This window comes from Nicotiana tabacum, chromosome 22 (assembly GCF_000715075.1).
Source record: "Nicotiana tabacum cultivar K326 chromosome 22, ASM71507v2, whole genome shotgun sequence".
Classification (NCBI taxonomy): domain Eukaryota; kingdom Viridiplantae; phylum Streptophyta; class Magnoliopsida; order Solanales; family Solanaceae; genus Nicotiana; species Nicotiana tabacum.
The window spans coordinates 52950640-52967088 of record NC_134101.1 but is presented as its reverse complement, the minus strand read 5'-3'; the positions used below and the strand labels follow the sequence as shown (position 1 = coordinate 52967088).

At 36.9% G+C, this 16449-nt stretch overlaps 1 protein-coding gene across 1 annotated transcript; it reads left to right on the top strand.

The window, feature by feature from the left end:
• Positions 1-15350: 15350 nt before the first annotated feature.
• Positions 15351-15926, top strand: LOC107800893 (transcriptional regulator SUPERMAN-like). The gene has a single exon (XM_016624156.1). The coding sequence runs from the start codon at positions 15351-15353 to the stop codon at positions 15924-15926; it is 576 nt and encodes a 191-aa protein (XP_016479642.1).
• The last annotated feature ends 523 nt before the right edge of the window (positions 15927-16449 follow it).

Genomic DNA, 16449 nt, shown 5'->3' with positions numbered 1-16449 from the left:
AGCTTCTTAAACTGAATCAAGAGATCTGTATTCGAAGACCATTTGAAGAAACATTACAACATCCATTTCAAAAATGCCACTAACATTAATAAGTGGTTTAAGAAGAGGCAAAAGGTTGAAGGTTATTCATTAGATCCCCATGGAATACGTCTTAATACTATCGATCCCTACCTTAAAAAAAATATGCTAGGTTGCTATATTGATTTGGTTGATGACAAGTGATATGATGTTCTGCGTCCCTTGGAAAATAAACCTATCAATATACACACTGATCTCAAAGTTGTAGGGCACATTATTGAGGTGAAGCGCATTCTACAAATCCTGAAGGTATGCAAAAAATTACAATGGGTTCCCCTTTACTCAAAATGATGTGATTATGAAGTACTATATCGCTGGCATGGGCTTGTTGTGTCATAAGCATTGTCTGCAACCTTCCAAACAAGCACACATAAAGATGAACCAGAAGTGATTCAGCATTTGATCAAGGAGATTCTAGATATGGAAAAGGCACAAGATGTTCATCATGCAATGGATGATCTTAACCACCTGGGAGAAACGAAGGATCAGTACTGAGATTTATTAGAAAATAAAATATTGCATAGAGACAATGGTTATCCTATTTTCCTAACAGTTATTGAGTGGGAGGGACTACCTAAGTTTCTACCACAGACGTTGGACGTAGGAGTCCCATATTATTGTAGATATTAAGCAAATGGTCTTATTGACGATAGCAATAAAATACAAGAAATGTGTGTCAAGTAGGGCCTAGATTACAATGCCCTCGGTCCCGAACACTACTAAAAATTCGACAAAAACCGACCAAGGTCGACCGACCAACTTTGGTCGGTCAAAAAACCGACCAAAAAACCGACCAAAGTTGGTCGGTTTTTCAAAATATTTTTTTAATTTTTTTTTTACGAACCGACCAACTTTGGTCGGTTTTCTTTGGCGCAAAAATGCGAGAAACTATTTTTGAGTCCCGCGAAATTTATGTTTCAAGAAACCGACCAACTTTGGTCGGTTTTTCAATTAAAATAAATAAAAATTAATATTAAAAAAACCGACCAAAATTGGTCGGTTAATTCGGCGGGTCATTTAAAAAAACCGACCAACTTTGGTCGGTAATTTTACTTTTTAATAAAACCGACCAACTTTGGTCGGTTATTTTCGTGCGAAAATACAATTAAAGAGTATAAATCAAATAAAAGACAATCTTAAAATAAAATGTACCAATGGTCTAGTGGTAGAATAGTATCCTGCCACAGTACAGACCCCGGTTCGATTCCCAGATGGTGAATCTTTTTATTACATAATTAAAATACCGACCAACTTTGGTCGGAAAAAACTGACCAACTTTGGTCGATTTGTTTTGCAATATTTGGTTTTTGAATTTAATTGACCGACCAAAGTTGGTCTGTAATTTCTGACCAACTTTGGTCGGTATTCCTTTCCGACCACAAAAATACCGTCCACACGTAAATGGTCGCGTTTTGGTCGGTTTTTGGCTATTATCGACCAACGTTGGTCGGTTTTTTTGGTCGATTTTTACCGAATTTCTAGTAGTGGAAGGGTGCGTACACGATGTTGACGAAGAAGATGAAAACAGTGATAATGAAATAGTGCAAGACAGCGACGATAATGGCGAATGACAATTTTCTTTCTTTCTTGGGGTGTATGTTAAATTGTTATAATGAAATATTAATGCTAAATTAGAATAAGATTTAACCCCATTGGAAACATAATTTTATTTCATACATTTTACAAGCTGAACATTTACATACATTTATTACAACAAGTTACTACAACAAAATACTACGTGTATCCTTGGTAATTGCGCATATTGGATGAACTTCCACCGGGAGCTGAATTACCACCGCTACCCAAACCAGCCGAAGGATATTTATGATGGTCGTGTCCTGTTTGGGAACATATGCCACATTTACGCGCATAAACGGTATCACCAACATCCATTTGGTTCCGTATACGCATTCTTTTTTGCACTTGTCGTTGACGCACATAATCCTTGTTACATACCATTTTGAATGGTTCCAACGGCCAATAATGCTCAGCACCCACTGGCTGCAACTGTCCACTATAGGTGTTTAAGTAAGCATCAACACTATATTCTTTATCAACATACCATGTTGCTGCGAAACCTGTATGTTGAAAGCACTTCATGGCATGCGAACATGACATGTGATAGATGGACCTTTTTCCACAAGAGCATAACCTTCTGGCTTCATTGACAGTGTGTGTATTATTCCCTCGATTGTGAAGAATATCAGTGCGAACTTCAAAAATATTTCGCTCGTTACAAAACTGCAAAAATGAATACCATTGTGCTCGCTTCCTGTATTTCTCAAATCTTTTCATTGGTATTGGCGTAAATTCAACACCCATTTCCATCAATGACAATGCACCTCTATATCTTTCAACAAACCTCTCCGCCATCTGCTTGAATGATATCCACACCATGGTAGTGACATGCAATCCACGTGCAGACTTCAATAATCCGTTGAAAGACTCTGACACATTTGTAGTCAGAATTCCCCATCTTCTGCCACCATCCGCATGCAAAGTCCACTTGTCAAGCTCATGTCGCATCAACCAACTATAGGCTCCTTGGTCTTCCTGCCTGATCAATTCCATTCGCCTCCTGAATTTACACTCTTGGGATAAGCCCTCTGGAAGTTGGCCTTTAGGTGCCTCACGCAGTAATGGTGGTAGGCATACTGTTCTTGACATGCACGCAAATTCTGTACAGAACTTAAAATACCGCCATGCCGATCAGATATTAGACAAATACCTGAACGCTGTCTGACAACGTGCTCCTTTAAGTGGTTTATAAATAATATCCACGTCTCTTGGCTTTCATGGGAACAAATAGCAAATGCTAGGGGAAATATACTTCCATTAGCATCTACTGCAATGGCGATCAACAACTTAATATCATACTTTTCATAAACATGAGTGCCGTTGATGGATATTACCGGCCGACAATGCACAAAACCATCAATGGCTGGTATGTGTTCTGGTATTCCCGGACTCCGCTCAAGTTTCCATTCAACAACTGTCCCGGGGTTAAAGTGTTGCAATGCGTCCATGTACCTGGGTAGAGAGGCAAATGACTTATCCTAGTTACCATAAACAATGTCAAACGCACGTTTGCGCCCGAGAGATGCCTTTCTTTTGGTAATGGTACAACATCCATATACCTGGTGGACAAATGTTATACACTCTTTGATTTTGTACCTTATGGACGCTTCAATGTATGGAATCAAGAAAAGAGAAATCAAGTCAATATTCAATTTAAAATGATTCCCACTGAATGTGTCCATTTCACAATTGTGGGTGCCAATGTATTTACCCACAACCCACATATTTGTTTTCAGCTTCCTCGCACGCAGCATCCAATTACAACCTTGAAACCATCTACGACAAAGAACCTTGTATACTTTCGGAGATGACTCATGAACCATGATCTCACGACACTCTTTTATGCTGTACATTCATACCGCCCTGCTTAGGCGCGCTTTATCAGCAAAAAGCATGCCCTTTGACACCACCGCTGCTCTAGATTCATCCCACATTACTGTCCGAATTTCTTCAGGATCCCTTGTGAAGGCATCCACATCCGACATACTTGGCAAATAATCAAGGTAGGGAATCTCCCTTGAATGAAATGGCACATGTGACTCGTACACTATTGGTCTAACGGGAGGTGGAGCATGCTCCCTCATCAAATCATGTTCAGCATTCTCGTCCTCATCATCATTACCCTCATTAGGGAAGGGTGTGTCATCTCTAAACTCATCAACATTGTTGTCATAATTACTATTCTCTTCATGACTCTGCGCATCTGCCAGATCATGCTTAAATATGTCGTCTTCGGGCAATTGAGTAAGGACATGACCTTCAAGTTGCTTATTTTCACTACACAACCAATAAAATAATGAGTTTCTCAAATTCATCCAAACTTTACATATAAACTTTGTTACTTCACTTACAAATCATAATGTGTTGATATCCCATGATGCACATTATTCTGTTGATGATGACTCCCGGATGGACCACCATATTCCAACACACCAAAACTAGGCATATTTCAATTGGCCGTTGGTTTATAACTTGTAAAATTCATATCTGGCCGGCACGCCCTATGAAATATATGAGTGTTAATACAAATTCAATACATAAAAATAAATATCGTACATAACACAAAGGACAATTGAAGTTACCACTCGGCTTGTGGATTATGTAAACTAGGGGAAAAATTATTTCCTCGCTCCTCATTTGTCCGTGGAGATAAGTTTAGATCAGGTCAAACTCTTTCACCCGGAACCTTTTCGGCTAAAACTTCTCCAGCCTTGACGTACATTTTCAATATTTTTATTACAAGAAGTTCCCGGTGTTCATCCGAAGTCCTCAAAAAATCTTTCAGAGTTTCATCATCTTCGATGTTAAACTCAGCATAACAAGCAGCCCCTTGCGGAGTAATAGAATACGTATATCTTTTGGTTACTTTAATATTCACCGAACGTTTGCTCACACGTATTTTTTTACATAACAACGATACCAATTTATCGTACTCTATTGTAAGTGGCAACTTAACATGACAATATGAAGAAAAACTATAGCGTACTGAATTATTCTCCACCACAACCTCACCCCCTCACCCCCAATATAATGAAATCCTAATTTTTCGCTCTTCGGACATTATGACAAAATATAAAATAACTTAACGAATAAATATTTTGGAAGACTTGAAAAATCCTGAATGGATTTTTACAAAATTCTGAAACTCCTTAAATAAGAAAAAAACCAGTCCGAAGGTACAATTATTTGATGTATAGCGCCTTAAATATACGCGCTATACCCTTATGAATTATTGGTATGTCAGTTTTGAGCAGATAAATTATTGTTGGGCCCAACTTTTATCTATAGCGCAGTTATTCACTGCGCTGTACCTTAACGGACAAACGTGCCGTTAAGGTATAGTGCAGTGAATAACCGCGCTATATATAAAATGGTGCCCAGCCTTTTTTTTTTTTTTACCTATTATGATCGCTTGAGTCCAAAAAATCACAATTAGGTTTCGGAACACATAATTGTACAATATACTACTAAATATGATTTTGAAATATCTCAATTAAAGACTCTTCCCTCTTCGCTTATTACATATGAGAAATTTTGTGTGGTAACTAAAAAAATAATATTTAACTTTATGTGTGAAATACGCAATATTGTTAATTATTTTAAAACTAATATAAAAAATTGAAACAATTTATAAAATAATATTGAATTTGAGAATACGAAAAAATAGAGAAAAGAAAAACAAGATGTTATGTGAAGCAAGACACTAACGAAGTATTAAAGACTATATAAAATCAAGCATCAAAGTAATTAAAATTATAAGATGGCAAGTGGTAAAAAAAAGTCAAAAGCAAAAATAAAGAGAAAGAAGAAAGATACTTATGTGCTCTAATCAGTGTTTTAAAAGGCGTGCGCGTAATGCGAGGCGTTTGACATATGTCTCAGCGAGGCGTAAGCCCCGTGGATATTTAATTTTTAATATTTTATAAAATAATATAATTACAGTAAAAATTTATAAACTGGTAAAATTTCATAAAAAATGAATAAAACTATAAATATGTGAAATATATATATACTTCATCCCCACAAAAAACTAGTCATAACAATCTATTATACGTTACTTAGAAGCACGAGTAACTTGAAAAATAAGTCAAAACAATATATTACACGATACTTACAAGCACAAGTAACTTGAGTCGAAAAAAATAATGTTTTCTACATGGACGAACAAAAAGGATGACTAACCTACAATTTGAACTTTGAACTTGCTGCTATAAAGGAAAATGGGGTTCTCTTTGTATTTGTAAAAAAAAAATTGAATATTTGTTGCTTTTGGGAGATATTAGCAGACTAACGGACAAGATAAAGAATTGGAAAATGCCATAAATTAGGGCTTCAATCAATAAAAAAGGTCCTGACTTTTAAATTTAATACATTTCAGTTCCTTTTTAAACTTTTGAGTAATTACAAGCTGACTTTTGGGAATTTGGATATTATATGAAGGACTTATTCATCAAATTTTATTTTAATTTGAAAAAGTCTCTGGGGCTTAAGCCTCACTACAAAAACGTGCCTCAAACGCTTGGGCGTACGCCCCGAACGTCCGGGCATACACTCTGAATTGCTGGATATATGCCTCTTGAGACTTTCGCCCCACACCATCACCTCGGGACATTTTTGGTACGCCTCGCCCCATAGCTCTCCCCGAAAACACCTTTTAAGACACTGGCCGTAATGGAGATGAATGTATGAGAAAAGTAATTAGTTTCCAGACCTCTCGTCTACAAGAGAAGAATTGGAATTGGATATCCAAAAAAGCTGTCTTTTGGGTAGTGTTATTGCGCGGGTGGAATTAATAATCCAACATATTAAGAATTTCTAATAAGAAAATATGTAATAATTAATATTTTAGTTAATTTTAAAGTCCAAAATATTAGAAAATAACTTAAATTACTATTTCATCCAGTGTAAAAATATGATTTTAAGGGTAAATTATTATTTCATCGCTAAGGGCATTCGTGCTTTTAATATAGTATAGATAGATAGATTAATCAAACACAATCTATTTATAAAAAACTAACAATAATACTTCTCAAATACATTGATCAAACACAAACAACTTCGTTTCAAAATAATTATCTAAAAATCTATTTAATTTGATAAAAATACTTTTCAAAATAAGCAGTTTTTGAATCTTGGACAAAGTGAATGTAACGATTCGACCGATCGTTTTGAGCACTTGCATTCTGTTCAACTATTTGAAGTCTTGAGCAGCATCGTATGATGTATTATGACTTGTGTGAATCGTCGGTGTTGGTTTTTAGGATTATTCAGAATCGATATGGAAGGATAAATTTCATTGTTGAAGCTTTAAGTTGAAGAGTTGACCAAGTTTGATTTTTGTGAATTTGACCTCGGGTGGGAGTTTTGATGGTTTTGTTAGGTCCGGATAGTGATTTTGTACACGGACATATGCTCAGATTTGCATTTGGATATTTCTAGAAGGATTCGGCACTAATGGGCGAAAGTTGGGAATTTGAAGGTTTGGAAAGTTCATAAGTTTGACCGAGAGTTGACTTTGAGGAGATCGGGTTCGGATTGTGGTTCCGAAAATTGTAATAGTTTTGTTATGTCATTTGGGGCTTGTGTGCAAAATTTGAGTTCATTTCGGATTGATTTGATATGTTTCGGCGCGAGTTTTGGAAGTAGAAAGTTCAAGTTCATTCAAGTTCGAATTGAGGTGCGATTCGTCGTTTCGATGTTGTTATGCTTAATTTGAGGCCTCGAGTGGGTCCGCGTTATGTTATAGGACTAGTTGGTATATTCAGGCGTGGTCCCGAGTGGCTCGGAAGAGTTTCGGATGAGGTTTTGATCGTTTAGATCATTTTTGGCTAAAGCTGCTGGTGACATAATCTGGTGTGATCGCATCTACAGCTGGTTTGCGCAGGTGCGATGGTCGCAGAAGCAACAAAGGAGTCATAAAAGCGAGTTGAGAGCTGGGTGAGATAGATCGCAGATGCGGAGCTTGAGGTGCATCTGCGGTCGCGTAGAAGCGATGTCCATGGGCGAAAAAGCGAGATTGAGCGCATAAGCGGGATTCTGCACCGCACCTGAGTGTGTGCAGAAGCAGGAAAAGTCTCGCAGGTGCGGAAGGCTGGTCTTCAAAGAGGCTTCGCAGAAGCAAAATTTGTTCCGCAGAAGCGAAGGTCGCAGATGCGACAAAGTGAATGCATATGCGGAATTTGCTGGGCAGAAACAATAAAATCGAGGTTTTTGGTTCTTATTTGAGATTTGGGGCTCGGATTGAGGCGAGTTTTGAAGTAATTTTTATCACGGGGATTGGGGTAAGTGTTCTACACTCGGTTTTGATTATATTTCGCGAATCTATCTTCATTGTAACGATCCAACCGATTATTTTACCTTCTAGAACCTTGTTTCCCTAAGTAAGACTCTCCGTATGTGCTTTTACTGTTTTATGACTTGCGGGAATGATTAGTTCGAGATTTGGAAGGGTTCGGATTGAAATCGGAACACTTGGTTCCTTAGTTTGGCTTTAAAAGGGTTAGTTTGACTTCGATCAAAGTTTTGAGTAAACGACCCCAGAATCAGGATTTGACGGTTCCAATAGGTTCGTATGATGATTTTGGACTTGGGCGTATGTTCGAATCGGGTTTTGGACGATCCGAGAGCGTTTCAGCGCTTAATAGTGAAAGTTGGCTATTTGAAGGTTTAAAGTTCTTCAAATTTGGTTTGGAGTAGGTTTTGGAGTAATCGAGGTCCGTTTGAAATTTTGAGCCTGGGAATAGTTCTGTATGGTGATTTAAGACTTGCACACAAAATTTGGTGTCATTCCGAGTAATCTAAGTATGATTCGGCGCGTTCGGAGCAATTTGGGAACTTGAAGTTCATATTTTGATTCAATTCGGTTTTGGGGTACGATTCTTAGTTTCGTTGTTGATTTATGCGTTTCGAGAGTTCGAGCAGGTCCGTATTATATTTATAAACTTGTTGGTGCATTTGGACGGGGTCCCAAGTGGCTCGGGTGAGTTTCAGACTGCCCAGAGCAATGTTGGAAAAACCAGATTTTCCAGTTCTGGTTTCCTTCTTCGCGAACGCTGAAGGACTCTCGTGTTCGCGATGAAGGATTTGGGGAGCTGGGCAGTTACCCTTCACGTTCGCGAAGCTTGGGAATCCTAGGCCTACGCGTTCGCGAAGGCCTTCTCGCGTTCGCATAGAAGGACGGATTCTTGGAGGGGTCATCATATTTTACCCTTCGCATTCGCGAAGGAGCTCACGCGTTCGTGAAGGGTAGGCCAAGTAAGCCTTCGCGTTCGCGAGACCCCTGTCACGTTCGCGAAGGGCATTTTAAGGGCCTAGGGAATTTTGCCTTCACGAACGCGAGGTGCTTACCGCGTTCGTGAAGAAGGATTTTACTGTGTCGGACAGAATATTTTAAAAACGGGGCTCAATCATTTTTGAGCTCATTTTCTTCATCCTTGGGCGATTTTTGAGATTCTTGAGCGGGGTATTCACCTAGCAATTTGGAGGTAAGTAAATTCTACCTATTGTAAGTTAAATATATAGTTTATGGGTAGATTTTAACATGTAATTATGGAAAGTCATGGGTTAGATGAAAAACCTAGGTTTTGAAAAAAGAAGAAGAGATTTTAACCACGGAAATGGTTATGGAATGGGATGAAAATTGTATATTTGAGTTCTTAAGGTTATGGGTGATGATTTCCTCCAAAAAGTTTTGGAATCCGGGCACGTGGGCCCGGAGTTAATTTTAGGAATTCTATCAATTTGGGTTAGATAATTAATCTAATAATTTAATTTCAAATTATTGAGCATGTATTAATTAAATTATATAATATTTGACTAGTTTCGAATTATTTGGCACCAAATTGAGGCTTTAGCGCGAAAAAGTGACCGGAAAGTGAGCTTTGAGACGAGGTAAGTCTCTTGTCTAACCTTGTAAGAGGAAATTTACCCCATAAGTATTGTAAATAAATAATTATTTCTAATTGTGGGGGCTACGTACATACGAGGTGACGAGAGTCCGTGCGTAGCTACTAGTTATGCTTATGTCCGGGTAGTTTTAGGACCCAATGCATGAACTATTTGGAATTTTTGCACCATACTTGTTAAAATTAGAATGCCTAAATTATATTAGAACTTGTTAGAGAAATTGTGAAAGGTAGTTAATAAAATTTATATTACTTTGTATATAAATCCTTAATCACGTTAAGTCAAATGCTTATAAAATATACTTCTCTTCTTGTGGAGTGGGACGAACGCCTCGGCAGTAGATAAATACATCTATAGATCGTGCCGCACGTCCCTCGGCAGTGTACACGTTACTCTGGATCGGGCCGTACGACCTCGGCATAAATCGTGCTTAATAATAATATTTGGTGTCTTGATATTTTGTTGTAGCTGGTAAGATTACAACCTTTAAAAGGAATGACTTATTTGGAAATTATATAATTGTGAAAGAATTATTTGCTCCTGCTTGTTGAGAAGATTTAAATTTATTTATACATCCAGTATTTATTTAAGATTTTATTTGAATAATTATTGACCCGTAGTGAGTGTCGAAGTCGACCTCTCGTCACTACTTCTTCGAGATTAGACTTGATACTTACTGGGTACACGTTGTTTACGTACTCATATTATACTTGCTGTACTTTTTGTGCAGGATTTGAGACAGGTACATCAGGTGGGCCTACCGGTGCGCATCCCCGATATCCCGAGGCCTAGTGGTGAGCTGATTTTTCTGAGCCGTTCCGCAGTACCTAGTGTCTCTCTTTGTGTTCATATTCTGTCTATTTTATGTTCAGACAGTATTTAGAATTTTGTATAATCTACTAGATGTTCATACACTTGTGACACTAGGTCTTGGCACACATACTAGTAAAATTGTGGTATTGAATCATTACTTTGGTTTTATTTATTTAAACCTTTTATTTTCTTGAATCTTGCAAATAAGAAAAGTTTAATTGCTCGGAAACATATTAAAAGAGGAATAATATGTCTAATTCACTAGTTTGGCTTGATTCAAAAGAGAAAATTGGGGGGGGGGGGGGGGTCTAAAATTTCATAAAGTGAACTTTTGAGTTTTGAACATCACTTCGGAGTCGGATTTGAGTGAAACTAGTATGGTTGGACTCGTAATTGAATGTGTTATCAGATTTTATGAGTTTTGTCGGGTTCTGAGGTGCGAGCTCGGGTTTGACTTTTTGATTGACTTTGGGCTTTTGATTAAAGATTCGACCTTTATCATTTGAAAATGTTTCCTTGGGCTTCATTTGATGCATTTGAGTTGCTTTTGGCTATTTTCGAGTCGTCCGGAGATCAGTACGCGCAAGATGGTATTTTTGGAGCATTGTTTGGCTTGCTCGGTATTAGATTTGGCTTATTCGAGGTAAGTAACATTTCTAAACTTGGTGCTGACGGTATGAAACCCCGAATTAGGTGTTACGTGATTGATGTCGAGGTGACGCACATGCTAGGTGACGGGTGTGTGGGTGTGTACCGTGTGAATTATGGTTTAGTCGATTCCATGGAACTATGTAACTATCTTATCTGAGTATTTTTACTGAACTCTATGTGTCAGAGCACTCGAGCTGTAATTTATGCTAGAAATTATGTCTAGGCTATATGCTTATCCTGTTGGGGCCCACTGAGTTTATTTCTGTTGTTGATTTATTTGTTTACATTGCAATTACGTACTTAGTCATACGCATTCCTTTGCATATCATATCTCAGTCTTTGTTACCATTTATTGATACATCACATCATCATTTTGGGCTGATTTTTCATGACATTGTAAGCCCAGGAGACTGGAGAGATTGATGACTGAGTGATGTCGAGGGCCTGATTGTGAGGATATTGATACTATAGCACGTGAGTTGTCCATGCGGATCCAGATATTGATACTATAGCACGTTAGTTATCCGTGCAACACGTTATATGTGCAGATCTAGATATTGATAATTTAGCATGTGAGTTGTCCGTGCTGATCCAGATATTGATACTATAGCACGTGAGTTGTCCGTACAACACGTGAGTTGATACTATGGCACGTGAGTTGCCAGTGCAGTACGTGAGTTGTCCGTGCGGATCAGGCTTTATTGATTCATGCCAGGATTTGGCTTATTATAGCGCTTGGGCTGGATCCGCCCCTCCAGAGTCTGCACACCCACAATGAACGCAGATTCTGATTCATGATGGGATAGGGCTGCACGCCGCAGTAGGTACCATACAGTGCTGAGTGATCAAGTGTGTCGAGTGATTGAGAGTGATGAGTGGGAGTGTGAGACAGTGAGATTGAGTACTCTGAGAGTGTAGGTACATGAGTTCATCACTGTGGTGCATTGCATTGACATGTATACTTGGCACACATGCATAGAGATGCAATCCCTCATATTACACGATTTTGTAACATTTATGACATTCACATGTACATTGACATGTAGGCATAGAGATGTACTTTCCTCATGCCATCTGATAATGAGACTTCTTAACTGTTGTTGAAAGTTTTTAGGAAAAATCACAATCTTCTAACTTACTCATATTTTTTAGTGTTTTTCGGTGAAAGATTTGAGATTTACTGTATACTTGAAATGCATGCCTATTTTTCGTAACTGTGAACGAGCTAAGCTATTTCTTGTACCATCTTTATTATATTGTTATGAATTATTGCTGGTTATTGGAGGTGGACTTTGATCGTTGTCCCAGCTCGTCACTACTTTCAATCTAATGTTAGGTTTATTACTTATTGAGTATATGTGGTCGATTGTACTCATACTACACTTCTGCACCTTGCGTGCAGATGTTGGATGGTGAGGTTGCTTCGTACGACGAGAGCTGGATCTCAAGATGTACCTGCGTTTCAATTATAACTATCACTTATCCTTGGTAGTATTAGATTTGGATTCTGTTCATTTACATTTCAAACAGATGTTGTAATTGTTTCAATTCAGTTTTGTTAAAATCTTAGTCTTAGTTGCTCATGACTTGTACTACCAGTCCTTGAGAATTCTTTGTATAAAAATTCAGTTATATTTTTATTATTTCTCTCAATAAATCTCATTTGAATTTGATTATTGCTAAGTGGCTTACCTAGCGGGTTGTGTTAGGTGCCATCACGACTAGTTGGATTTTGGGTCGTGATAGTGCACCAGTAGCCACTTTTAAGCCTGCTATTTAAAATATATTCAGAATTTGCAATAGATTCAAAGATTAGCTAATCCACTCAAACTTCATAACTAAATTTCCTGATTTTTGTATCCTGAATTTTTGAGTTACAAATTTAAATTCAGGACTTACTGTCCTAAATTTTTGGATTGTTAATTTATAATTCAGGACTAAGTGTCTTGAATTTCTAAACAGCTAATTTGAAATTCAGGACTAATAGCATGTTTGGCCAAGCTTCTAAAATCAGCTTATTTTGAGAAGTACTTTTCTCAAAAGCGCTTTTCAAAGAAAGTACTTTTTGTGATAAGCAGTTTGTGTTTCACTAATTAATTTAAAAAATACTTCTGAGTTGAAAGTAGTATTTGACCAAGCTTTTAAAAAGTGTTTCAAAGTGTATTTTTCTCAAAAGCACTTTTGAAGAGAAGCTACTTTTTTCTGCTTCTCAAAAACTGCTCATGCTTCTCCTTAAAATCACTTTTTTTCCTTTCAAAAACTTGGCCAAACACTTTAAATTCTAGGAAAAAAATACTTGACCAAAAAAAGCACTTTTGTCTCAAAAGAAACTTGGCCAAACAGGCTATAAGTGTCTTGAATTTTTGAACAGCTAATTTAAAATTCAGAACAATAGATTCGAATTTTTGGATACAATTTTCGAACTTTAGGATATGATGACCTGAGTTTGAACCTTGAAGTTTAAACTTCAGGACGCCATGTCCTAAAGTTTGAACGAATTGGCTAATATTTAAAAATATATTGTAAACGATGAATATATTTAAACAGTATACTTAAAAGTGGCAATCTGGAGTCATTTCCACTAGACTCTTCGCCAAATTGGCTCCACGTAAAAAAGATTAATAATATCATGAGTTTATAAAAGTTAAAGTCAAAATTGAGTAAATAACAATCTACTGTGCATTTATAGATCGAACCACAAACATAAACATATGCTCTTCTCTTTTTAGGTTTGATGATAGGGTCTTAGGAGAGGGGAGAGGGTAGGAAAGCAGTGTATATTGAGGATGTCTTTCTTCTCCATCTTTTTTGTCACTCATAAACATAGTAATTATTCATTAGCACCAAAGCAAATATTGAAAACACATTCACTGCAATTTCGGCTTTGTAAATAGAGGGCTCCAATTGGCCACCAGTCCCTCACTAAATCTAAGCTAAACATGGTACAATCTTTTGTATTGTTCGTGTAGTTCTGAAACAATGTCCTTTTCTCCATACTAATAAAATGGAAACAAAATATTTGCTGAATTCACTCTATCAGTTAGTCTATAGTTTCTTTGGAATTGTAAATCTAAGGGCGACTTGACCAACTACTACTCTTATTACTCATCATTACATGCACTCAGTTCCAAGTAGCTAAGAACAAATTAAATATAAATCATACAAAAGAATATTGACAACTCGTTTTCAAATATTGACTCCTCTTTCTATATCTGCATATTTTTTAATTTGTTTTTGCAATCGTAGTTTCTTTTCAAATATGTTCCATGTGCTTGGACCCATGGCCATACTACAAACTTAGTAACGTTTATCTCAATATATTTGAAAATTTGAGTTTGCAGAGCCTGTTTTTTAAAATTTTCAAAACAAGTAATACTATTTATTTACGCATAGAATTTAATTAGATGTATCAGCAAAACACTAAAATATCTTCAAATTATATGTATGTACATACATCTATCATTACGCTCCTCAAAGCTAATTTACGCTTTATGTTGGCATCACTTTCTCTTTTTTAACAGCGAATCCAATAATAGTAGCTTAATTTTGTATAGTCCAACTTACACAATAATAAACATGAAATGTATATGTTTTCCCATTGCCGCCACAAAAGAAAGCAAAAAGAAAATATAAACTTTGGGAGGTAAATTTTTTTATAAGTTAACATAAACTATAGGGTTCTGTGTGAGTAATAGATTACTAGTTCGAGTCATAGAAGTAACTACTAATGTTTGTATTTGGGTAGGCTGTCTACATTACACCCTTTGAGGTGCGATCCTTCTTCGAACCCTCCGTGAATACGGGATACTTTATGGAGGAGTTTTTTTTTGTAAAATAATGCATGAAATGTGGCATAAAGTTCAAATTTTGTACTATATAGAGAAGAGAGAAAAATGACTTTGGAAAAGCCTATTAGCTTCCTCATTATAAAGGAAGTTATGGACCAAAGATAGAGTTTTTCTCCTAAATGCTCTCCAATAAAATCTTCTACTTCTGGCTTAGTATTTTATGGCCTCTTTTGTGCTGCCTACTGTACTACCCCCCCCCCGGGGGGGCCGGTACTCAACACCTTCCCACCACACTCCCTCACTGCCATTTTCTCATTCAAACACACACACAGAGTATCCCAAATCTAAGCTCTATATCATCATCACTAGTCCCTTGCTAGTAACAGATCTCCCATTTAACCCTCACCAAAAAAAAAAAAACATTCACTCAACCAAAACAGAAAAAAGAAATCAGAGGCAAAAAGATGTTTGGACATAGTTATTAAACTAAATTTCCTATAGTTTTCCTCTTGATCTTGCTAGGTTTGACTGAAGAAAATGGCAGGATACAAACACAAAAGTTTCATGGCAAGACACATCATGAAGTCGAATAATAACAACAACGACGATAACAACAATAATGTTAAAGACTCATCATGGGATTATTATGGAAATGAAAATCATTTGTCTTGGCCTCCAAGATGTTACACATGTAGCTTTTGTAAAAGGGAATTCAGATGTGCCCAAGCTCTTGGTGGTCACATGAATGTTCATAGAAGAGATAGAGCCAGGTTATTGAGACACCACTCTCCACCTACACATCATTCTCGTCTAAACCTTAATCTTGATCCAAACCCTAACCCTAGTTTTTCATCATCCCAACCACCCTCTCCTTTTACTTCTAGATTACCTTTTCCCTCTTATAATGCTGCTGGTGGTTCTGAAATGAGGAGATGGGGAAAAGGTGTTGTTCCAAACAATCACTTGAAAACTACCAAAGTACTTTTTGGAGTTGAGAAACTTGGCCCTTTCATGCAAGAAAAAGATTTTCTGAGATTGGACTTGGAAATTGGCAGCTTAGTCACTGAATCAAAGCAAGATTTGGATCTGGAACTTCGATTGGGATACAGTTAATTAGTTAGATCAACTTTCTACAGCTTTATTGAGGTTTGTAAATTGAGTTGATATAGCTATGGCCTATGGGCAGTAATATAGCTAATTAAACTTCTTCACTTTAATCGCCAGCTGTTTCTAGTTTTAATACCGTGTCACTTAAATAGAAACCAGAATCTAAATTACTTTTAATTGTTTCCCATTCTTTCTTCCTATCTTCTTTCATTTTTAGTTGCTCAATAGCGTCAGCTAATAATTGTTTTTCAATTATGTTAAAATCATGATGGACTACACTGCCAATTAAATTTGGTTATTAAATGATTTTTCACTGTAAAATTAAACTGAATTAGCTAATTGATTAAATATACGATAGTTTAGAATATGGTATGTAAAAACAGATAAGACTCTGCTGCTCTCATCTGAGAAAAACTCAAGTTTAAGATACAAATTGACTTCTTACATCATCTGATAAGGATGCATTTTTTTCGCTTATAGACCCTTCTATCGTTATATAAACAACATTGTTTTTTGATCCATCTATGTT